Here is a 25875-nt window from a genome sequence, read left to right on the forward strand (position 1 = left end):
GGGAAGGGGAGGGGGAGAGGGAGGTGGAGACAGTACACACACACACACATACACACACACACACACACACACACACACACACACACACGTAAAGTCTGCTGCGAGCCAGCCATTTTGCTGGGCTCAAGGGCTCATGCATGCAGCTATAATTAGAGTGACACCGAAGACCTTGGCCCAGGCTGTGGCCAGAACCTTGCTGCAGGATTCACCACTGGACCTGCATGGTCGCGAATGGGGACTTGGTAACTGCACAGTGTCCCAGGCACTGTAAGTGAATGCATCCTACTTTAACTTGGGTGTTACTGGCCCTTTAAGGGGCAAGTGTGTTTAAAGTGCTTTTACTGTCAGTTCTGTTGGTCTCTTCCTTTAGCTTTCTTTTGCTTTGTTTTCCCAGAGCTGAAGGTTGAACCTAGGGCCTCATGTATGTCAGGCGGGTACTGTAACGTTGAGCTACGTCTCCAGCTCTCCTTACCTCAGCACAGAATCCCCTGTTAACCTACTGCATTCCTCTTGTTGGAAGACAATGGAAATTCTCTTCTCTTGTCCCTGTCTGAGCAGAGCACCTCAACAAGCAAATAGCAACAGAAATACGTTTTACTATTCCTTTATTATTTTGTGTGTAGGAGTGCACATTCCACGATGCGGCATGTGGAGATCTAAGGACAGTTTTGTGGAGTTCTTTCTCTCCTGCTCATGTTGCTTCTTGGGCTTGAACTCAAGTCACCAGGTTTGTGCAGCAAGCACCTTTATCCACTGAGCCATCTTGTTGGCCCCTAAATAAATACTCTGATGCCACTCTCTGTTGCTTACGTAGTCTCTTACAGTGATGTTTCCCTCATACCTCGTTGCCCTTGACACATATACTTTGAAAATCTTACCTCAACAGAACACCTCTTCCTTTTCTTTCACAGTTGAGAGAAATGTTTCGTTGTGCAGTTTAGACTGTATTTAGCGCGCACACTACTTAAGGTCGTTTGGATTTTGGTCGTATGCAGGCTCATACACATGTGTATGCATATGTGTGTGTGTGTGTATGAGTGTGCATGTACATGTGCCACAGTGTTTGGAGGTCAGAGGACTGGTATTCTCTTCCCACTGTGGGATCTGGGGCCCATCAGGTTTGCACTTTGACCCACCTGGCCATCTCTCTGGTCTTACATATTTTGATAAATGCCAAAAAAAAAAAAAAAAAAAGCCTTCAGTGACTGTTGTACTATCAGCTGTTAATAGTTAAAACTGATGCTGGGACTTGGGATCTAATGTCTACTCTGTATTGTGGCCTATTCTCTGCTGAGTTAGAATATTTATTTTAGATAAATCTAAAGTAATATTGAGTAATTTGAGTAATCTGAGTAATATTGTTCCGGGTCGTTGGTCTCTGCTAGTTGCCAAAGACCCTTAAAAGTGCCTCTGATTCATGTGCTAAGCAAACATCAATGATATAAAAATAATAGTTCATACATACATGATAGTCCGTGTTTCGAGTGTACATAGGTAACCTTGTAATTAACAGTGTAGTAGCTCTTGTGTATATGGGGTTGTGTGTGTGTGTGTGCGTGTGTGCTTGTGTACTTGTTAGCATGGGTGTATGCACATATGTTCAGATGCACATTAGGTGAGCACACATTTGTGGGGAGGCACGAGGCCCATCATCTTCCTTTCTTGAGACAGGCCTCTGGCTGAACCTGAAGCTCACTTATTGGGCTAACATGGCTGCCGGCCTCCAGGGTCCTCCTGGATCCACCGTCCCCCAGTGCTGGGATCACACAAGCACACCCCTGTTCTCTGGCATTTCCTGTGTGTTCTGGGGATCCTTGGGTTTCTGCAGCAGGTGCTTTTCTGGCTGAGCCTTCTTCCCGGCCTGGGGATGGTTCTTTCAGTAGTTTCAAGGACTTCTTGGCGGGTGGCTACCAGCTCAGCAGTCAAGGGTGGCTAGTGACAGTCGATGGCTCCTGCATTTTGTTTATGCTTTAGCTTCGTTTTGTCTAATTTTTCTAATCAGTCTGTAGTTGGGGATGTGGCTCAGTTGAGCGTGTGTTCCAACCTAACACACCATATAAACCAGGCGTGATAGCACACATCGGTAATCCCAACACTCAGGAGGTGGAGGGTGGAGAATCAAGAGTTCAAGGTCATTATTGACTGCACATGGAGCTGATGGACAGCCTGTGCTACACCAGACCTCATTTAAAGAAAAAGGAGAAAGACCCTTGACTACAGGTCAAAGCAGAACTGAAGGACTCTACATCCTTTTTAATATTTTATAATGACAAAAACTATCATTTTCTCTTGCAGATGTCCCTTCGAGGACCAGCCTGCCACCGCCACTCAGAAATTACAAATATGGTAACCACGTTTTAGTATTTCAAATAGTTTTGCATTACTTTTTGTTGACATGAATCTTAATGTGACGTTCAAATATCTGCTCTAAGTTAAAGTCGGTTTGGAGGGGCAGGGGGCATAGCTTCCACGTCAGTATGGAAGTTTGTTAAGGAGTACAGGTGTCATGGCATGCTGAGAAGGTCAGTTGTAACTGTGTAGGGAAGTAGCCGGCTCGTGAGGAATAGCACACTTGGCAAACCTGTCTGTAAATGAGGGTTCTTTGGAAAGTAATCAAGGAAGACAAAACCCAGCCAGGGACTAAGAAGTAAAGGAAGTCATTTAGGGCTCCTTCAGGACACTGCGTGGTTGGTGTTCACGGAAGCCCTGGGTTTCATCCCCCTCCCAAAGAACACTGAGTGTGGTGGGGCGGGCGCACTTGTAGTCCAGCACTCGGAAGGCAGAGACAGTGGAATCGGAAGTTGAAGGTTATCCTCAGCTACAATACGGAGTTCAAGGCCAGCCTGGGACACATATGACCCTGTCTCAAAAGGCACTTTCACATTTTAAATGCTAATAACTTGGACGTGCTGAATCCAGTACTGGATACACGACACCTGTCTCACAAATAAATAAATAACTAAATAAATAGATAAGGGCTGGCAGGATGGCTCAGCAGGTAGGTCTCTGCCCATCCTGTCCACCTGAGTCCAATCCCTGGGACCCACAAATAATGGAAAGAGAGAACTGACTTTCATATGTCATCCTTTGCCTTGGTATACATGTATGTGCGCTTGCGAACGAACACATACACACACACACACACACACACACACACACACACACAGAAGTAAAAATGCCGTAATCAATCAAGCCGAGGCTCTGGGTCATAGTCCATTATAAAACCATCTGGTTCCTCCTCCTTACTAGAGTGGCACTCAGCAAACTTGGATTCCAGACCCTGCTTGAAAGTGACGATGCACCTAATAAATATTTCTGCTAATTAGTGCAGGCATTTGAAAGTGTAAATTTTTTATAACCCTAAGTCATTTTCCAGAGTGGCTTTTCATTCCGTTCCCATCTGATAGGGCAACTGATGACCTCCAATCTTTCGGAATCACAATCTCTGTGTGCCTGCATTTTAATACCCGGAGTCTCATTGTGAGGTCGCAGAGGCAGCAGGCAGGAGACGGAGGCCCTGAGTGGAAAGTGCTTTGATTGATGAGACCCACAACATTTACATACTCAATACTGAAGCAGAGAAAGGAATGAGAAGTGTGATTGAGGTAAATATGAAACTTCTCAATTGTGGCTTTCACCGCTTCTGAAGGAGAATGCCTTGAATAGAATCTCAAAATCGTAAGCTTCAATCCACCTGCAAATTACACATAGTTTCCCTTTTTTTGCATATTGTATTGTATGAGCGTGAGTGTGTGTGTGTGCGTGTGTGTGTGTGTAGGCAAATGTGTACAATGTCAGCTTTTTCAAAAGATAAATTTTAAACTGAAGCAGAGCTTGGGGATGGAAATCGCTCAGTTGGTAAAATGCTTGCTGAACACTGTGAGGGTCTGAGTTTGTTCCCTCTAACCAGTGTGAAACATGCTCAGCACAATGGCATGTGTTTGTAATCCCCGAGCTGCGAGGGTAGAGCAGGTGTGTTCTCAGGGCTTGTTGGCCAGACCAACCTAATGTAATCGGTGAGCCCAAGGCCGGTGAGAAACTGTCTCAAAAGTAAACAAACAAACAAATAAGTAGCAGAGTGGGTGACTCCTGAGGAAGGACAGTTGATGTTGCCCTCTGGTTTTCACACTCACATCCTAACCCTAACCCTAACCCTAACCCTAACCCTAACCTATACACTTTACCCATACATACATACTTACTTACATACATATATACATACATACATACACACATCACAGCAATATAAAATAAGCTAGTGTAGCCATCGGAGACTCACTGGGGCAGGAAACATATCATTAGACTACTGTCTCATTAACCCCATTTCATCACAGCATGTGTGCATATTCAGGGAGCAGAACAGGACCTGCAGAAGCAGCGGGTCCCACAGGAGGCCTGGTGGGGCTCTTTGGGTGGGTATGGCTGGTAACAGTTGCTTTGTCTCGCTTAGGAAAGGCTTGGTGCTGGCTTTTCACCTACCCTGGTCCCCTGGTGCTTGTCTGACCTGTGGGGATAGGATGGGGACATCTTTTCTCTTGAGCATCATTAGCCATGCAGCCCTGGCCAGAACTTGCTCTGTAGACCAAGCTGTCCTGGAACTCCTAGAGATCTGCCAGCCTCTGTCTCATGAATGCAGGAACTGAAGATGTTTACCACCAAGCCTGGCTGTTCGCTTGTGTCTTAATGTAAGATGCATATATGGATTGGGTTTTATTAATTGTTCATGCTTGGCTTTTAGTGCCTATAGAAGGTAAAACGGAGTTACATGTTTGCTTTTCAGGCTTCCGGTGTTCCATGGTTCAATGCCAAAGGCCTAACCTTTGAACCCATACAGGCCTCAGGAGGCCCCATACTAAAGTGACACTTACTTAAAACATTACCAGGTTTTTGGTGATTTGTTTTTGCAGTTCGATGGTTCCCGATTGTGAACTTTGTAGATGACAATGCCATATCTCTCAATGTCAAAGCATTGAACACTCATCAATTGAGAATATTTTCTATATTTTTCTCCCTCTTTCTCTCGTTCTCCCTCTCTGTTCCTCTCTCCTCTGTTCCCTTCTCTCCCCTTCCCCTCCTGTTGTTCATCCTTCCTCCTCCCAGAACCTTCACGTGCCAGGCGCGTGCTCCGCCACGAAGCTCTACCTCTGGTCTCCTACACTTTGAATAATTTGCTAAAATGCATTATCTTTTACAGTTGAACAGGTTTTAAATAGGTATGTTCATAAGGAAAGGGTTTCTGTTTTTCCAGTTTCTTCACCTAGTAATTATAGCAGATGTTTTAGATGCATTCGTGTGAAGAAAGAACTTGCTTTGTTTTTCTTTCAGACACACTGAAGATTCTACATCAAGCCCACAAAGCAAAGGTGTGTGCAGGGCGTTCTGGTGGGTGGGGCTTCTGGTGGGCGGAGCTTCTGATGCGCGGGGGAATAAGCAAGTGGACTTGTGTGTCTAAAATATCTTAGTCTAGAAATGATTATTTTTGGAGGATTTCTTTCTTTTTCTTTCCCCCTCCCCCCTTCCCCTTACCCCCCCTCCCCTTCTTCCTCCTCCTTCTCCTCCTCCTTCTCTCTCTTTTTTTTTTACAGCCTTCCTTTCCCATTAAAGGAAAAAAGGTAGAGTCTGGGTGATGGTTTCGTCTATAGTGTTTACCTTACAGGCTCAGGGACCTGACTTCTGGCCCCCAGCACCCAGGTAAAAGCAGTGGTTCTGGTTCGCACCTATAATCTCATCTCTGGGAAGATGGAGATGGCGGGGGCTGGATCTCCCGTTTGACTTTGTGGATGCCAAGCGTGCATTGCTCACGGGTGTACGAGTGGGGAAGTGGGAAGGAGACTCTGTGAGGTCCATGAGGACGTGGCCACTCCAGAGAAGGAGTGTGCACTCTTCTCAAGTGGATGAGGAGGAGGAGCCAGGACCCCACATCTCATTGCTTCACATTGTTGCTGGCCGCGCTGGGTTCAGCGTTTTCTCATTGGATAAACAGAAACCATATCTGCCCTTTCTGTGTGCACCTGAGGTTTCCCCATGATGTCTCAAAGGCTTTTAAAAAGAAAGATTCCAACAGCAAAAATAGCAGAAATTGAAGAAAGTAGCTGACATGGGCAGACATCTGGCATTTACATGAACACATGTAGACACATATGTGTGCACGTACTCTGCATACATACAAAAGCCCGGTCGGGCCAGCGAGATCACTGGGTGGGTAAAGGCTCCAGTTGCCGTGCCTGACAGTCTGAATCAAATCCCTAGGCCCTACATGGTGGAAATTGTCCTCTGCTGTGGGATGCACACACCCAGTCATACACACACACATACACAGTAAATCAATGTAATTTAAAGATTTAAATAGTCATGTGTAATTGTTAATAATAAATCTTTTTAAAAGTGAAGTAGGTGGGCATGGTGGCTCACACCTTTAATCCAGCCTCCTCCACGGGGTGAGGGGGTGGAGCTCAACGAGTCCAAGGCCAGTCTGGTCTACATGGTGAATTCCAGGACAGTTAAGACTGCATAGAGAGACCCAGTCTCCAAATAAAGGGGGGTGTTAGCTAACATATGCATAAAAATACCTACCACCTATTTAGAAAAAAGAGGCATAAAATCTAGTAAAAACCCACGCTGTATAAAAAGTCCAGGGTGATCTTTCTCACGTTCTTAATCCTGCTCTAGAAACAAAGGCCCAAAGTAAACCCTGGTCCTCTGCATGGGTGCTTCCACAGCACAGGCTCCCCTTCCAAAGTGTCCCTTACCCGAAGAGAGCTATGCATTCATGGGTTCTATGTTTTTCTTTGTATGAGCTTGAAATACTCGTGTCAGGTTCTGATGATGTTGCCGACCATGGTGTGCTTCTCAGGCAGGGTGGAGACATCTTTCTCTTGAGCATCCTTGACCTTGCATAGTCTCCTCATTGAAACCATCAGCTCAGTCTTATAAGAATTGCTCAAGGATGAGGGACCTACCTTTGTATGGGTATATGTACATCTGTGTGTATATGTGTATCTGTACATGTGTGTATGGAGACAGGTGTGCACGTGCATGTCAACCAGAGGTCAACATCGACCGTCTTCCTCAACTGCTCTCCAGGTTCTGCTGCTGCTGCTGTTGTTGTTGCTGTTGTTGTTGTGAGAATCTGTCCCACAGTGAGGTCTAGCTGACTTGGAATTTGCTATGTAGACCTAGCTGGCCTCAACCTTGCAGAGATCCGCCTGCCTCTGCCCTGAGAGGGCTGGGGTTAAAGGCCTGTGCCACCAAGCTGGTACCCACCGTAGCTCTTAGACTCTCTCACTGAACCTGGGTTCGTGGTCCAGCCACACTCCGGCTTGTCCCCAGGATCATCTAGTCTCCACCTCGCTGGCACTGGAGTTGCACGAGTGCACCATGTCCAGCTTTTGAACTCAGGTCTTTGAATTTGTTTGGCAAACACTTCACCAGCTGAACTGTGAGACGCCTGAGCCCTGAGGGCCCATATCTTAGTATCCATGCCCAGCACACACCTCCAGCACCTAGTGTGATGGGACATAGAATTATCACAGCGTTGAAAGTCTTCACTGCATTTTCATCTATTAACCGCTTGTGCATATGGGCGTGCATATGGGTATGCATGCTGAGGCGTGAAGCTCAGAGAGCAACTCTCAGGACTCTGTTCTCTCCTTCCCCCATGTAGAGTCCCAGGATCAGCCTTTGGCCCTCAGGCTTCAGATGCTGCCCTCTGGGTCACCTCACTCACCCTCCCTAGCAGGAGTTGAGTGAAGTAGCCGTGAACTAATCAAATTTGATTCTCATTTCAAATCATTGCTACACTTGTAAACTCAAGCTTTCAGGTAAACGCGTGTCACGCATGACAGGAGCCAGTGCCCAAGAGTGGCCGTTGGTTTCGGGTTAGGGACTTGGTGACATTTATTGCATATGAAAATTTGGCAATGTCTCAAAATATTGGGCTCACCCGTGTCTGAGGCTACAATGTGGCACCTGCTCTTTTACCAGAACGTTTTACCACAGTCACCTCAGGCTTCATGTGAGAAGCCTTTCCATTTTGACTTCTAAACGGTAGGGAAGGCAAGGTATGGTTTTGTTTTGATTTTTTCTAGTTTCTTTTCTCTCTGCTGTGACAGAATACCCAACAAAAGCAACTAAAGAGGGTTTCATTACATATTTATTGTTTTATATGACTAAAGCACAGTGCTAGGGCACAGTCCATCATGGAGGGGAAAACATGACATTTATAATCAAGGAGCAGAGCCATGCACGCTGGAACTCAGCAACCCCTCACCTTGTGTTTGCACAGAGGATGTTCCTGTCCTGCTCCATTACTCTCCAGGATACTCCCTTGACACAGGACCTCTCACTGAGCCTGGAAGTAGGCAGAGGCAGGCAGGTAGTAAGCCCCAGCGACTCCTGTCTGCCCTTCATGTGGTACTGAAGTCATAGTACTGGGGATTTGAACTCAAGTTCTCATGCTCAAACAGAGAATGGTCTTCCTCAGTGAGCCATCTCTGCAGCCCTACCGCCATGTTTTTAGAGAGAGAGAGAAATAAGACTTTAGAAGACAGCACATGATACGTTCCTGTTTGCATGGCAGGGTTTACGGGGCATCTTCACAGGTGTGGCACATGCAGCAGTGGGGTCGGAAAGCACACATGCAGGGACAGGCTCTGCAGGGGAGGCTCTGTAGCAGGGCACAGGGGACGGGGACAGGGGACAGGAGACTTTCTAATTTTCACTTTTCATGTGCTTGGAGAACTTTGTATTTATTCCCTGTGTTCTAAAAGAACTTTTAATAAAGCATTAACTTTTTTTTTTTTTCTTCAGTAAATGTGCTCTGGAGTTCAAGGCCCTCTGTAATCAGTGAAGTTTATGAGCCATGGAATATGGTGTCTGGCTTATGGGGCTTCTGTTTGGGTAGAGGAGAGACCTTTCTGTTGAGTCTGTCTCAGATATATCCTAGAAATAGGGTAGACTGGGATTGGGGAATTGTTTAATCAGTAAGCAAGCCAGAGGAACTGAGTTCAGGTCTCCAAGACTCACAAGGAAAGCCAGATGTGGTGGCGAACATGTCATCAGCGTTGGGGAAGCAGAGACAGGCAGGTCTCCAGGGCTCATGGCCAGCGAGTCCAGCTAATCAGTGAGTTCTAGGTTCAGTGAAAGACCCTGTTGCAAAAATAAGGAAGAGTAGAAATTGAGGAAGATACCTAACATTGACTCCTGGTCTGCATTAAACACGTACCCATACACTCACGTGCGTGTGCACGCGCGCACACACGCACACACACACACACACACACACACACACACAGAACTACAATAGCTTGCTAAACAGCTGAATTCTGATTGGCAGGTGGCACTGTATGCCCAACCCCAGTCACTTCCAGGTGCTGTTCAGACGAAGACAACTCCAAATTGTTTCCCTTGATGTCCAACTAGATTTGTAAACATCACAAGAGAGCAAACATCCACCACAGCTCCCAATCACATGACAGTTAATAAGACACAAGCTGAAATGCTTGTCAGCCTGGGCAGAGTTTTAAAACATGTGCCCTTGGAGCCACTTAAGGCCAAATTGCGTCTCTCAGAAGTCACATTATCAAGAGCGTGTCTCCAACCGCACTTCTGATCAGCCATGTGCCCTGGGCCTGCACGATTACAAACCTTCCCAGGTTCTTGTGATGACGACGATACCACATGGTGACAGCACATGTAGAAGGCTTAGTCAGCACTGAGGGTCTGATCGTCACACCCTACCAGGGAAAGAGGAGGCTGTGCTCTTTCTCCTTTCTCTAGCTGCAAGGTAACTGAAGCTTGGAGATGTTTTTAGTTTAGGCAGAGGGAACCTGTGTTGTAATTCTGGTTTGACTCCAAAGCCTGTCTGTAGCGTGTAGTGCACAATATTGGCGCTTAGTAGGTCTGCATTCTGCATCCACTCTGTTCTCCCTTTACCACAGTAAAATTTAACATGACCTAGATTATTGCTAAGACTCCATGTAGTAACTGTGTGTGTTGTATGTGCAAGTTCATGGGCGTGTACACAAATATATGCTGGGTGCTTGTATGTGTGCACACATGTGGAGGCCAGAAGCTGATGTTGGGTGTCTCCCTCTATCGCTGTCCACCTTACTTTTCAAAATGTTATTTGCATGTGTACACGTGCATACGGGTTTAGGGGTGTGCCTATCGAGGCCAGAAGGGAGCCTTAGATCCATTGGAGGTAGAGTTACTAATGAGCTGCCTGACTTGGGTGCTAGGATCTAACCTCCAGTCTTCATGGTGGAGAAGCCAGCTCCAGCCTCTGAGCTGTCTCTCCAGTCCATTCACTTCCTCTCTGAGACAGGGTCTCTCACTGGGCCCCAGGGCTTGCTGTTGGATTAGGCTGGCTGGCCAGGGAGTGCCAGGGAATCCTCCTGTCACTGCCTCCCCAGCACGGTTACATAGCATGGGGGGCCGAACTCAGAGCAAATGCTTTCCTGGATGAACTCTTTCCCTGGCCCCTCCAAGTGGTCCCTTCCCAGGACGTCTCGAGCAAGCATACTGATCAAATGGGGATTCTTTCTTTCCAGACAAATGAGCTTGTGCTGGGCTTGGAGGACGATGACACACTCCTGCTAAAGGAAGACAGAACGCTGAAGGACTCAGGAGTAGGTGAGAAGGGCTGAGTGGGTGGAGGGGTACTGGGCTTCCCAACCTGTGTGCAAGGTCTCCTGGCATCTCTGCAGAGTAAATGCCCCTGTGCTGAGGATGCTGTGCGTCCTGGTCTGTGACCGAGGGCACTGGCATTTGTTCTGCATGTGTGCAGAGTTGCAAATAGTCCTTTTCAGGTTTGTCCAGCGCTCTGGGGAGGGCCATTTTAAATGATTGACAGGCTGTTAGCGCAGTAACCGCGGACTGTTAACAACACTGTTGGAGAGAAATGGACCTAGTGGAACTAATGTAGAATAATGAAATGAGACGTTGTTTGCACATCACACAGCGTAACTTCTGATAATCACTCAAGACTCTCGGGGCCAGCCAAGCTGTGGAATTTAAACTATACGCCTGGTGTGTACAGTGGGAAAATCGCCCGATTTAGCTTTTCGACCTAGACTGTGTGTTCGGTTCTGTTTGAAAGAAATGCTGTGTGTCTCCTGGCCATTAGATGTCACTGTAATTCTACTTCTCCTTCGCCAAGATGGCGTCTGCAAATGTGAGTTCTGTGTAGCAGGCACGTGCAGCCTGGGACGCACCTCTGAGGTTGCGGTGCACGCTCCCTGAGTCCCCATATACAGTATGTGAGAGACATGGGCTGTGAGGGCTACGCTGGGAAGCCGTTCGTTTCGGTGAGGAATGACCAGATGCCAGAAAACGTTGAAGGATTAAAATAATCGATTGAACCTAAGAGCATCAGTTGGGTTTCTAAGACTGAACCCCAGTGAAATGGGACAGTTTAAAATAATGGGGGAGGGTTGGGGGGAACACCCATAAGGAAGGGAGGGGGAGGGGATGTTTGCCCGGAAACCGAGAAAGGGTCTGTATATAAGGTTAATTAAAAAAAAAAAAAAATCGATTGAGGGGTGGAGGTGTCTCGGGGTAGGTGAGTGTGCCAGCTTGAGGACCTGGATTTGATCCCCAGAACCCCTGTGGCCATGCGTGTGCCTGTGACCACAGCAGTATGGGAAGTGGCCTTAGGAGGGCCCCTGGGGCTCTCTGGCTGCCGGCCCAGCTCAGGTTCAGTGAGAGACCCGGTCTCAAGGGATAAGGTGGCAACTGGCAACTGATGTCTTTTACCTCTGCACAGAGACTCTTGCATCAGTGTGGGCTCCTGCACACACACACACACACACACACACACACACACACACACACACACACACACTCTTCCTCTAATAGATAAATGGCAGGTTATGAAATCTTAAACTTCGTCTCTGTGTTGTCCACACAGTTTCCTATGATTAGTACCTATTCGTATCATAAATACAGGAGATTTATTGTTATTTGAAGTTAAAAATCATTTTTTCTGTCTATGAATTATACACAGGAATTGTAATCTTTGGTACTTATATTGGTTTCTGTAAGTTCGTCCAGGATCATATTCCCTAGAAGTAAAATCAAGTTTGAGACTATTCCTAATGGCTTCTTTCTGGTCATGGTGGTGCATGCCTTTAATCCTGGTGTAGGAGAGGCTGAGGCTGGAGGACCATGGGTTTCAGGCCAGCCTGGGTTGCATAACGAGCGAGACAAATCTAGACTGTTGCTGAGAGCCTCTCTATAAATGAATAAATAATAAATTAATGTTGGGCTGGAGAGATGGCTCAGCGGTTAAGAGCACTGGCTGCTCTTCCAGAGGTCCTGAGTTCAATTCCCAGCAACCACATGGTGGCTCATAACCATCTATAATGGGATCTGATGCCCTCTTCTGAAGACAGTGACAGTGACTCACATACATGAAATAAGTAAATAAGTCTTTTTTACTGTTACATTAAATGTTACATTTGAATGTTTTTAATGTTAAAAATTAATGTTTCTGCTTTTTGGAAAAGGTCATCCATCAAATAGTTTTGGATGTTTGTTTTGTGTCAGTGAGAAATGGTTATTTTAACTCGACACTTGGTGAGTCAAATGCTGCCTCTCTAGCGGGTGACGCTTCCCTGACTGAGACGTCTAGAGACTGGAGGAAGCCTGGCTTCTTTAAAATCTGAATGTTACAGGCTGGTATTGATATGAGAATGGACAAGTAGCCCAGTGAAAAGCAGTGCAGAATCCAGTGCAGTCTGGAAAAGGACTACACGATAATAAAGTTAGCATCTCTCAAATTAACAGGGAAGACATGAAGCAAAAAAAAAGATGTGAGTTTCTAGAAAATGAATTTCAAATTCCTTTATTTAACTCAAGTTTAACTCAGCCTTTATTTAAAGAGAAATTCTAGATGGATTAATGTTACAGTGTAAACATAATTTTAAAATACTTTTACTTCGGGCTGGAGAGATGGCTCAGCAGTTAAGAGCAATGACTGCTCTTCCAGAGGTGCTGAGTTCAATTCCCAGCAACCACATGGTGGCTCACAACCATCTGTAATGGGATCTGATGCCCTCTTCTGGGGTGTCTGAAGACAGCTACAGTGTACTCACATAAAATAAATAAATCTTAAAAAAAATATTTTTACTTGTTGGGTATAGTGGCACATGCCTTTATCTCAACACTTGGAAGTCAGAAATAGGTAGATCTCTGTGAGTTTGAGACTAGCCCAGCCTACATAGTGAGTTCCAGTATACTGTGAGACCCTGCCTCAAAAATATACATAATTTTGTTTGTATGTATGTATGTATATATCTATGTATGTATGTATATACATATATGTATGTATATGTGTGTATATGTATATATTATGTATGTTTGTATATGTTATGTATGCATGCATGCATGTGCGAGGGGCATAGTGCTGTGCACCATGGTAAACATATGGAGCTAGACAACAACCTGTGAGAGCCGGTTCTCTCCTCTCACAATGTGGGTCCCAGGAAATGGAATCTAGAACTTCAGGCTTGGCAGCAAGTTTCTCTACCAGTAGAGCCATCTTCTCATCTCATAAAAACATGAGCTCATGACCTCAGAGGAGATGCTATGGAGGGAAACAGTGATGAATATGACCTTGGAAATGGTCCACAGACTGTGTTGCCTAGTTTTGTGTCAACCTGACATCAGCTAGAGTCATTTCAGAAGCAGGACCCTCAAGTGAGAAAACGGCCCCACCAGATTGGCCTGTGGGCAAGTGTGTGACACAGTTTCTTGATTGATAACTAATGTGAGAGGACCCAGCTTGCTGTGAATGGGGTCACCCCTGTGCTGGTGGTCCTGGGTCCTATAAGAAAGCAGGCTGAGTGAGCCACAAAGAGCAAGCCAGGAAGCAGCACCCCTCCGTGGCCTCTGCATCAGCTCCTGCCTCTAAATTCCAGTCCCTTGAGTTCCTATCCTCTCCTTGATGATACGCTGTGATGTGAGATTATACACGGAAATAATCCACCACCACTCCCCCCCCCACACACACAATGTGTTTTCATCACAGCCATGAAAACCCTAAGTAAGGCACAGGCCTAAAGGAAAAGTAGCAAACTATGAATACGTGTGTTAAGTATGTTAAATGACAGATAGGAAGTTGCCAACCTGACTGACAACTCTTTGGGACTTGGAGAGATGGACACAGGAGGATCCCTGGGGCTCACTAGCCCGACACGCTAGCCAGTCGCTGAGCTCCAGGATCAGAGACTCAAACAAGCAAGGTGGAGGAGCTGGAGAGATGGCTTAGTGGCTGAGAGTACACAGTGCTCCAGCTTACGAAAGACCCAAGTTCAGTTCCTAGGACCATGTTGGGCAGCTTACAGCTCCCTGTAGCTCGAAGTCTTGTGCCCTCTTCTCACTCACAATCACTACACACACACACACACACACACACACACACACACACACACACACACACACGCACACACACATGAACCTGCACACATGTGCATATGCCATAGACAACCTTGTAGTTAGCATAGAAAAGACAGGCGATCCTATACAGTATATAGTGTGAAGGAACAGTTAGCATGTCAAAAAATGCTTGCACACTACTGGTAGGGTGGCAGTGTTGAAATAGATGCTCTCTGTATAGCAGAGCCAAGAAGCTGGGTCACACCCCAGTCCCCAAGGCTTGGGCTCAGAACTTGTTTCTGACCCTGCGTCCACCCAGGTGACCCTGGACAACCAGCAGCTCTTACAGGATTGGTTGTCATGCATAAAACTGGTGAGCCCCAGGGAGGTTACAGTGTAGGAAAGAATTTTCTCCCGCGCATCTGCTAAGTGCTAGTATTTCCTCTCATGCTCTGTAGTCAGGGCTTCCTCTTGTGTCTTTTAAGTCAACAGAAACCTGCTCCTCGGGTCCACCCTCTACAGGGTGGAAGGGTCCTCTGTGTTCCCAGTCACATTCACTGATGTGGACATTTGCCTATGGATGGAGAATAAATTGTGTGACATCATCATCATTTAAAACTCGCACATGCGGGCTGATGGCTCGGCAGTTACGACTGGATTTTTCCAGAAGGCTGGAGTCTGCATCCCAGCATCAGTTGGGTGGCTCTCACACAAGTGCCTGAACTCCAGCCCAGGGCATTGAATGCCCCTTTCTGGCCACTGCCTCTCACACCTCCCCACACATGTGCACACCCCACACACACACACACACATGTGCACACCCACTCACACACACACACATGTGCACACCCACTCACACACATGTGTGCACACCCACTCACACACATGTGCACACCCACTCACACACATGTGTGCACACCCACTCACACACATGTGCACACCCACTCACACACACACGTAACAATATTTGAATATTTTTCAAAACAACAAAAGGTACACAATCCGTGTTTGTGGGTGTTTGTGGAGGAAGGATCACATGGCAGAGTTAGATGCTGCCTTGGTTTGTTCCTTCCTCTGATTAGTCTTATGATTTAAATCCTTCACTATAGTTAAGACCACTTTTTAAAAACCGTGTATGTGTGTATGTTTGTGTGTGCGTGTGTGTGAGTGAGTGTGTGTTGCATATGGGTGCACTTTCATGAGTTGTGTGAGTGTGTAGAGGCCAGCGGTTGATGACGGGTGCCTTCCTCAATCTCTATCTTCTTTGTGACTCCGGGTCTCCTATTAAAGCCAGACCTCGGCAAGTAGGCTAAGGCAGCCAGCCGGCGAGCCCCAGAAACCTGCTGGTTTCTGTTCTCCTGGTACTGGGATTACAAGAAAGTGCTACTCCATCTGGCCTTTTTAAAGTGTGGATTTTGAGGACAAGAGCTCGAGTCTTGATGCTTACAAAATAAACACTTTACCCATTCTTGTCTTAATGCTTTTATCAGACTTTGATCAAAATCAGGTCCTTTTTGTGGGGTCATCTCTGGACTTGGAGTGTTCCAGGGATCCCCAAAATGCCCTCTACAGCAGGCAAGGCAGCATGTGGGTCCCCCCTAGACACAATTTCGTCTGCTTCCTAGAGCCGTGTTCTTGTCCTCTGGGGAACAAGCCTCGGTTATAGCCTGGGGAGGACACAAAGTCCCCCGAGAGCAACAGGAAATTACAAGTGGGAGTGGAGTTGTCAAGTGTGATTTTTCTAGGGAATTTTCCTTCCCGCCTGCGTCTGGCTGGGCTTCGGAGAGGTTTAAGAGACAAGCTCAAAGTCAGCTCTCCCTCCCCTTGCACTCCTTGATCTCGCTGAAGAGCTGTCAGTCTGCTATCAGAGCCAGTTGCCATGGGAATAATGCCAGTGTGATAAATATGTCACTCTGACTTTCTGCAGGAGTTGGAAAAGAAAGGCCAGGAGGGGAACTGGGAGAACAGAGCAAAGCTCATTCCCCTGCAGCCTTCCGCTTTACCAGGACCCTGTGGTACATCCACACCTGACACAGGCACCCATTTTTGTTTGTTGACTTGTATGAATAAAATAATTTGCTTTGGGGCTGGAAAGCTCACTCTCTGGGCAAGAGCATTTGTTACTCAAGCATGAGGAACTGAGTTCGGATCCCCAGCACCAGTGCCCACCTACATTCACCTGTAACCCCAGAGCTGTGTGTGGGGGACGAAGACAGGAGATCGCTGAGGCTTACCCACCGCCAGCCTAGCCCAAGGTTAACTGAGAGACCCTCTCAAAGAAATAAGACAGAGGGACAGCGGCACCCTCCTCTGACCTCTGTGCAATGTGTGCAAATCTCACACACACCTACAGGACACAGCTTCAAAAAGTAAATCACAGCGGTTTACTCCAGGAAGGAAGGGGGAGCTTCACCGGGACGTGTAACGTGCAGGACTTCAAGGCTGTTCTCGATCACTGGAGTGTCTTGGACTGTTCACCTAGGGAGGAAAAGGCTGTGAGTCTCTGCAGCTATACTGTATCTGTTTCGTTTTGCCCGCGCCTCTGCTGCTCCCTTTTGAATCTGTTCGGCTCTGAGAAGGAATCGTGGCTCAGTGGTGCTCATAGAGCAGCCGTGTTTTACTGTAAAGACGTGACAGTGGACCAGCCAGCGCTGCATCTCTGGGGGAAGGGTTCGTGCCAGCCTTGTTCTGTAATAATGCCGTGACTCCCCTGGGGTTAGTTTTCATTTCTTGTGTCTCTTCTGCCATCGGCTTCCTGCCCCTGCCTCCACCCTCCACCTCTCCATCCCATCCTACATACGGAACCGCTGCAGACGGCTCTGGCCCCCACCGCTTCACAGGGCGGGATTTACTGTTCCTTAAGATTCGAGGCCTTCCTGTTCCTTTCCTTGGGGACTAACACCTTGAGACAGACAAGTTTTCTCTCCTGACATTGTCCCAATGGCTGTTCTTCACATTAACAATGTAACAGTGACCGACTAGACTCAGTAATGCTGGCTGGGGTTCTAAAGTAGACCCACAATACAGCCCCTACAGACTCGTGTGAGTGTGTGTGTGTCTGTGTCTGTGTCTGTATGTGTGTCTCTGTGTATGTGTGTTTGTATGTGTGTATGTGTGTGTGTGTATGTGTGTCTATGTGTGTGTTGTGTGTGTGTGTGTATGTGTCTCTGTGTGTGTGTGTGTGTGTGTTTGTATGTGTCTGTCTGTTTCTGGTTGTGTGTGTTTGTGTGTGTGTGTCTGTCTGTGTGTCTGTGTGTGTGTCTGTGTGTATGTCTCTGTGTGTGTGTCTGTGTGTGTCTCTGTGTGTGTGTGTGTGTGTGTGTCCGTGTGTGTGTCTGTCTGTCTGTGTGTGTGTCTCTGTGTGTGTCTGTGTGTGTGTGTGTGTGTGCGCCTATGAGAGTAGAGCCAGCCTCAGCAGTTGTTCTTCAGGAGCTGTCCACTTTGCTTTGCTGAGAGAGGGTCTCTCGCTAGCCTGAAAACCGTCAAGAAGACTAGTAACCCAGGGCACCACCTTTCTCTGCCACCACAGCACGGGGACTACAAGCACTTGCCACTAAGCCTGGCTTTTTCCTGTGGCCTCTGGAAAGGAGTAAAAAGCAAAAAGCAGATCCTCAAGCTTGCAAGGCTGTTGTCGCTTTAGGCACTCAGCCGTCCTCTGTTGTTAGTGAGTGTTTGTCTTCCTAGCAATGCTGGGGACTAAGCTCGGTGCCCTGCACTGGCAGGTGCTGCATTACTGAGCTCTCCCTGCCAATATTTTGCTGTCTTTTTGTTTAATGTATCATTTTTTGACATATAATGATTTTATGTGTTTTTACAAATTTATAAGTAAAGATATTTGTGTACTCAGTGAAATACAGTGTCATTTGATACACAAACACATACACACAAATACATATGTATATGCATACACATATACATATATATACATACATGTATTTACATACACACATATACATATATAGGTACACATATATATACTACAGACACACACATGTATATAAAATGATCAAGTCTGTCACTCTAGACAATAATCACTTCGTTATGTTGGGAACACACCAAATCTTTTCTTCTAGCTATTTCAAAAAACAACATATTCTGACCCCTGTAAGCCTTCTGATTCTACGGAAACAACTTTTTAAAAATGTGTGTAGAATATGTATGTGTTTGTGTGCACGGGTGTCTTAGTTGGGAATTCTATGGCTGTGAAGAGACACCACGACTATGGCATTTAATTGGGATTGCTACGGTTCGTTCAGAAGTTCAGTCCATTGTCATGCATGGCAGCATGCAGGCAGACGTGGAACTGGAGAGCAGCCCTGAATATCTGTGTTTATGAGGGTAAAGTTTTATAGAAAGCAGCCAAGCTGGGGGGCGGTTGGGGGTTGTGTGGGGGTGTGAGTGTTTCTAGCCTGTCAAGCATCTAATTGGAGAGCTATTATGGCCTTTAGCATAATTGACTGTGCTGGGAGCCTAACCATAAACCTAACTTCTGCTTCCCTCTGCATTGGTGGTTGTTAGGCAGGGGGCGGGGCTTGTTGGGGATTTACCTGGAAATGCTTGATTTGTTGGGGGAGATTAATCTGGAGACACAGGCCTTGTTGGGGTTAGCTTAGAAACTGGAGCTAGATGCTTGGTTTTGGTGAAGGTTTACTTGGAAACTAATGCTAGGTTCCAGACCATTAGTTTACCTGAATTTAAATTCTCTAAAATGGAGTCTGAACATCAAAGATTTATGTTCAGACAGCAGAAAGAGAGAGTGAACCACTGGGCCTGGCTTGAGCTTCTGAAACCTCAGAGCCCAGCCCAGGTAATGCACTTCTCCAACAAGGCCACACCTCTTCCAACAAGGCCACACCTCCTCCAACAAGGCCACACCTCCTCCAACAAGGCCACACCTCCTCCAACAAGGCCACACCCCCTCCAACAAGGCCACACCTCCTCTAACAAGGCCACACCTCCTCCAACAAGGCCACACCTCCTCCAACAAGGCAACACCTCCTCATATTACCACTCCCTATGGACCTATGTGGGGTGCATTTTATTCACACCACAGTGGGGTGTAAGTTCATGTGTGTTCATGTTCATGTGAAGGCCAGAGATCAGCATTGACTATCTTCTCTGTCTCGGTGACCTTGGAACTCAAGTAGGCTGACTGCCCCATGAGCTCCAGAGACCTTCCTGTCTCTGTCTCCTGCCCCCCAGTGCTGGAGTTGTAGACATGCACCTCCTTACCTGGCCTTCTACATGGTTGCTGGAGATCCAACACTGCACTTTACACACTGAGCCATCCATTGGTCCCCAAAAGTACACTTTAGCTCTCACATAGGAGTGAGCACCACAGGTACTTACCTTTATGTGGATTGTGTATGTCCTTGTCCTAATGCATCCGGTTACATGTGTGTTGTTACATGTGCTGGGATTCCATCCTTTTCATGGCTGGATTGCATTATTAGACTCTTTTATCTCTCCAGCTCCATGTAGGCATGTGCCCGATATAAGAAAACTCGTGTTTCATTATGTGCTGTCTTCGATGTGTTGTTTGAAAACTCGCTGACTGACTTACATAGCCAACCCAATACAGACATTCAAAGCAAGCAGGACAGAAAAAGTCCAGGAGTCTAGACCTCTTCCCTGCATTTCAGCCCCCACTGATAAAAGTATAGAATAGAACTCAGCTGTGAGTTCTACTCGGTAGGGTTTATAGCTCTGAGTTAGTCCTCAAAGATCCATATACAAGAGCTAGGTGTGATGGTGCACACTTATAATCCCAGCATTGGGAAGGAGGAGACTGGTGGTTCACTAGGGCTTGCTGGTCAACCAGCCTAGCCTACTTGGTGAGCTCTAGGCCAATGAGGTATCCTGTCTAAAAAAACAACCAAGTAGGGTCTGCAGAGATGGCTCAACAACTCAGCACACTGACTTCTAGGTCAGAGGACGCAGGTTCAATTTTCAACACTCACACGGCGGCTCACAACTAACTGGGACTCCAGTTTCAGGGGATCTGACACCTTCTTCTGACCTTCACGGCACTGTATGCATGTGATACACAGACATAGACGTAGGCAAAAGCCCATCCACATAAAATAAGAAGAAATAAATCTCAAAAGCAAAACCAGGTGTATAGTGCCTAAGAAATGACAGATAAGGTTGAATTCTGGTCTCTGCATATACATTCACACATATATGTACATAGACTTACATTAACATACATACAAAAGGGAGCCTAGGATGTTTTCCTAGAGTAGAAGAAAGGGTGAAACTTTGTCTTTGGACCTCAGTTTGCTCTGAGTAGTGGTTTTTTGTTTTTTTTTTTTTTTAAATGCTGTTTATCATCACTCGACAGTCTGTCCTGGGTGTTCCACAGAGCCAGCACACACAAGTCAGTTTTTCTCAGACTCTGTAAGTCATAGCCTAGGGTCAGGAATAGAGAGAGAGCTTGTAGTATGTCTGTCGGTAGCCATAAGTTTGTTTTGATAGATCAGAGGAATAGTTATATTGTATTTAAGTTTTTTTGAGATTTTGGACTTAGAATAGATTTTAGAATAGATTACTTTTGCTTTCTCTTAGTTCAGGTAATCATCCACCTCCCCTTAAAGAGGCTGTGTGTGCGCATGTGTGTGTGTGCGTGCGTGCAAGTGAGCAAATGTGCATCAGAGAGACAGATATGGAGAGATGTTGAGAAGTGTTGAAAACTCTTTTTTCTTTTTTTGTTTTGCTTTGCTTGTTTGTTTGTTTTAAGATAGTTTCTTTGTGTAACAGAGCCCTGCCTGTCCTGGACTCACTTTGTAGTCCAGGCTGACCTCCAACTCTCAGAGATCCACCTGTCTTTGCCTCCTAAGTGCTAGGACTAAAGCATGTGCTGCCAAACCCAGCTAGGTGGTTGTTTGTTTGTTTGTTTGTTTTGTTGTTTGCTAGGTGAGGTTTGTTTTGTTAGTTAAAATTCTTAATTTCATATCCGAAGTCTGGGTGTCCTGGCTCATGTGCTCATGTTACACTGGCGTGCCGGTATTAGGAGGCCCCACAGTGTATCAGGGGACTCTCCTTGGTTTCATTTGATAGTGACTTGAAGACTCCCACATGGAGACCTCTGCACCCAACGGTACTGTGCTCTCAGCACGATACATTTAAAGCCAGGGCCCCCTTCCTGTGGGCTCTTGTCTGCTGTGCTTGAAGAAGTGTTGGCAATACAATCTGAAGAGGAGGAGTTGAGGGGACACTAGTAGAGAGTGTGGTTGTGTAGCGGCCATAAAGCCATTGCCTGGGGCAGGGCTGTAGCTTTGGTAGAGTGCCTGCCCATCACCATAAAGCCCTAAGCTTTGTGCCTGGCATTGCAGAGCAGGCACACGGTGGCACTTGCCTGTCGCCCCAGCGTTTGGGAGGCAGAGGCAGGATAAGAAGTTCACAGTTACCCTCATCTATGTAGGAAACCTTGGTCTACAGGTAATTTTGCCTCAAAAAGAAAATCATTTGTAAGTTCTGTTAAACTGTTGAATAATTTAAGTACCTAAACTCATTCCCTCGAATGTTTCCAACAGACACCCAGAGTGTTTGTTTGTTTGTTTTTATATACTGATGGCAGCTTCCCCTCCCTCCTCTCGTCCCAGTCCTCCCCCACTTTCTTCTGCACCCCCATCCATCTACTCCCCCTCCTCTGTTTCCCCTCAGGAAAGGGCAGGCCTCCCATGGATGTCACCCAGCCTTGGCATATCACGTTGCAGTAAGGCTTGGCTCTCCTCTCCTCTTAAGGCCAGAGAAGGCAACCCAGCAGGGAAAAGGGTCTCTAAAGCAGAGACAGCTCCTGCTCCCACTGTTAGGAGTCCCACAAGAAGACCAAGCTACACAGCTGTAACAGATGTGCCGAGGGCCTTGGTCAGGCCCATGCAGTCCCTGGTTGGTGCTTCAGTGTCTGAGTGAGCTCCTGTAGGCCCGGGTTGGTTGAGCTCCTGTAGGCCCGGGTTGGTTGATTCTGTGGATTTTCTTGTGGTTCTCTTGGCCCCTCTGGCTCCCTCAGTCCTTCCTCCCCCTCTCCTCAGGATCCCCCAAGCTCCACTTATTGTCTGGCTGTGGGTCTCTGCATCAGTTTCCATCAGTTGCTGGGTGAAGCCTCTCATGACAGTCAAGGAGGACATCGGGTGTCCTGTTCTACGGATCTCCACCTACTTTCTTTGAGACCTGGAGCCAGGGTGGTGGCCACCATGTTCCAGGAAGCCTCCTGCTCTACCTGCCACAGAACTGGGGTTATAGGCATATGTGACCACACAAAGTTTTTGACATGGTGCCTGGGATTCAAACTCAGGTCCTCTTGCTTGCACAGCAAATACTCTTAACCACTGAGCCAGTCCTTTGTGTTTTGCCTGTGAATATTCAGAATAATTTGTAGTCTGTGCTTTCTGATTTGTTGTGATTGAGCTTTTAAAAAATAATAGTAATTTGAAGCATAAAATTTAGCCCACTTGTTGACCCAATTTTCCAGAGAAACCAGGGACATTGATCTGAAAATACAATCTTCAGCTTCAGTGATTTTATTCTGCACCTTTGTACCTATCCACACTTTATAAATCGCAGGTGGATATGGTAACACATGCCTGTAATCTCAGCAGTAGAGAAACAGAGGCAGGAGTGTCATGAGCTCCAGGCCATCAGCCTGCATTATATGGTTCAACATTTCCTCAAAAACCCAAACAACAAAAGTAGATTCTAATACTGAGTAACATAGTCTCTGTGAGTTGAGGGCAGCCTGGTCTATGTGAGTTCCAGGCCAGCCTGGTCTACATATGGAGACCCTGTCTCAACAAACCAAGGCAAACCAAAGCCATAAATACTGAGTTACTCACTAAGGTCTCAAAACCGAGCTGCCAGTTCAGGGTTTGTGTCCTCTCTGATTATCCTGAGAGGAAGCCTTGCCCTGTGATTATTAAGAGCATGTGGCTTTGATTTCTCTTCTAAAACACAGCTAGAGGGCCAGGGATGCAGCCCAGTGGATAGAGTGCCTACCCAGCATGCACAGAGCCCTGAGACCCATCCCCAGTGCACCGTAAGTTGGGCTGATGGTGCATGCTTGTATTTTGAAGCTGGAGCTGGGGAAGTGGAAGAAGGAGGATTAGAAGTTCATGGACTTCTTTGGTTGCATAGGGAGTTCAAAGCCATCCTGGGCTAGAAACCTTGTCCAAAAGAAAAGAAGGGACAGATGGAGTAGTGGGTCATACCGCTCTCCCTCTGAGCATGCTTGCCTTCAGAGAGGACCTTTGTTTTGTCTTGTTAAAGGATAGTGCACCAGATACCTTCTTGGAATCACTAGTTTTCTGAAGCCTCACCCTCCCTTTCTCGGTGTGCATGTGCTTGTGTGTTTGTTGTATGTTTGTGGAGGCCAGGACAGGGCATCCAGTGTCTTCCTCTACTCTTCCATGCCTTATTACCTTGACACAGGGCTCTGACTGAGTCAGACGCTCTGTATTCTGTTGTTTAAAGTGTTTCAGCCTGGCTGGTCAGGGGTCACAGGCTTACACACCATGCTCAGCTTGTACATGGGTGCTGGGGATTCGAATTCAGGTCCTCACGCTTGCAGAGCAAATGCTCTTACCTGCTGAGCTATCTCCCAGCCACTACAGCCCCCTGTTTTTCACAGGCAACAATGTTGATGTAGAGCCTGCTAGCTACTCTTTGAAATGTGGCTACTTCCCGGGCTGCTGAGCTGCACACGGACCCACTATTTGCCTAGGGAGTCTCCATTCCCAGCCCCTCTTTGAGTCTCAGTTTCCCTCTGTGGTCTCCCCCACCCGGGCTCCATGTGGTGAGCGGTCCCAATGGAATAACCAACCACTCAGATTTCATCTATTCCCCAGGACACAGTACATCAGGACTGAGTAGCTGTGGCTATGGTCGTATCGGTTTTCTTCTCTGTGTTTGCTTATTTCCTCTAGAGCACAGGATAGCTTACGGTAGAGAGATACTACATATGATATTCTTGCAAACAGCAAGACGTTCTTAATGAAATGCCATGCTAATCTCTTGAATTCCATCCTTTTGTGATAGAATCTAATGACGAGATTAGAGCCCTGTGCCACAGAGCAGGGTAATCCTCTCGCTCCCCTCTCCCTGTTTATTTGGGTTGAAGAGTTTTACTTGTCTCTTTGGAGCGCCTATGTTAATTGAGTACTCAGTATTCATTACGAATAATCATGTCTGTTTTCTTGTTGAGCTTCGCAAGGGCCCTTTCGCCTTCTGTGAAAGCCGAGCAGACTGTATTAACTCCCGGTTTAATTTAAAAAAAAAAAAAAAGAAAGAAAAAGCATCGTGGAACTTGTGGGCGCAGCACCTTGAAGAACCACATGTTTAATAATGGGAAGGCTCGCCATCAGATCTGAATTAATAATGCTGCCGGGTTATGGTTTCAGAAGCTGGAGTCCTTGACCCGTTAGGTTGAAAGCACTGTGGCCGCCCTGCACCTCTGCGGGTCCTTTAGCTGAGCCATTTCCCCCGTGAATAATTAGAAGCATTTGAAGGTATTGCACAGAAGCCAATCTGTGCCTTTCACTTTGCTGAAGCCTCATGAATGAGTCATGAGCAGGGCCAAAAATTAACTTCTTCAGACACATATTTTGATGGGTCATGAGGGAGAATGTAAAGTGATCTGTAAAATATTCCACTGATCCTCTAAGTATTAAATTATTATACCTACAGGCTAATTTGGGGGGGGGGCAGAGGGAGTCCCTCCCCTTCTGGAACTGACTCGCCTATTTGAAAGAGATCAAGGCTTTTATTTTTCAGAAGTATAAATGAGCAATGTTAGTATTTCTTGAAAACCTTCACTCTTGTGTTAACTCTTGGTTTTAATTTTAGAGTTACTGTTTGTAAATGTTTAAATTACATTTTGCGTGTGTGTGTGTGTGTGTGTGTGTGTTGGTGTGTGTGTGTGTGTGTGTGTGTGTGTGTGTGTGTGTGTGTGTGTGTGTGTGTGTGTGTGTGTGTGTGTGTGTGTGTGTGTGTGTGTGTGTGTGTGTGTGTGTGTGTGTGTGTGTGTGTGTGTGTGTGTGTGTGTGTGTGTGTGTGTATGTGTGTGTGTGAGTGTGTGTGTTGGTTGTGTGTGCGTGTGCTGGTGTTTGTTTGCATGTGTATGTGTGTGTTGGTGTTTGTGTGCGTGTGTGTGTGTGTGTGTGTGTGTGTGTGTGTGTAATTAGAGAACAACCTGAGAGTGTCAACTCTCTCCTCCCACCCTGGGCTTGAACTCAGGCTGCCAGGCTTGGCTGCAGGCTCCTTTACCCACTGAGCCATCTCACCAGCACGAGTTATTCTTTATTTTTAAATTATTTGAGTTTTAATCTCCTATAATCACACTGAAGCTTCTGGCTGGTTTGGTAAAAAGTCATTATGCAACCCAGCCAGCACCGTGTCTTTTAATTGTGAGCACCTTTGATGACAGACCAGTGTAATGCAGATTTCCGTACCTGCTTCAAATCTAGTTTCACATTAAAATCTCCTTTTTTCTCTCCTTTCCCCTTT

The 25875-nt window shown here is 46.6% G+C and overlaps 1 protein-coding gene across 4 annotated transcripts in view; it reads left to right on the forward strand.

Moving 5' to 3' along the window:
• The window catches only part of C10H2orf76 (chromosome 10 C2orf76 homolog), a 69975-nt gene that overhangs the window by 43928 nt on the left and 172 nt on the right, over positions 1–25875 (forward strand). For 2 of the 4 annotated variants that reach the window (XM_032915125.1, XM_032915128.1), the window contains exons 3-5: positions 2296–2346; positions 5326–5363; positions 10551–10632. In XM_032915125.1, coding sequence (XP_032771016.1) covers positions 2296–2346; positions 5326–5363; positions 10551–10632 — 171 coding nt within the window. Of the gene's footprint in view, positions 1–2295; positions 2347–3407; positions 3754–5325; positions 5364–10550; positions 10633–25875 lie in introns of those variants that run through there. The other 2 variants (XM_032915126.1, XM_032915127.1) reach the window with 2 other exon arrangements.

The sequence above is a fragment of the Rattus rattus genome, chromosome 10 (genome assembly GCF_011064425.1).
Source record: "Rattus rattus isolate New Zealand chromosome 10, Rrattus_CSIRO_v1, whole genome shotgun sequence".
NCBI lineage: Eukaryota > Metazoa > Chordata > Mammalia > Rodentia > Muridae > Rattus > Rattus rattus.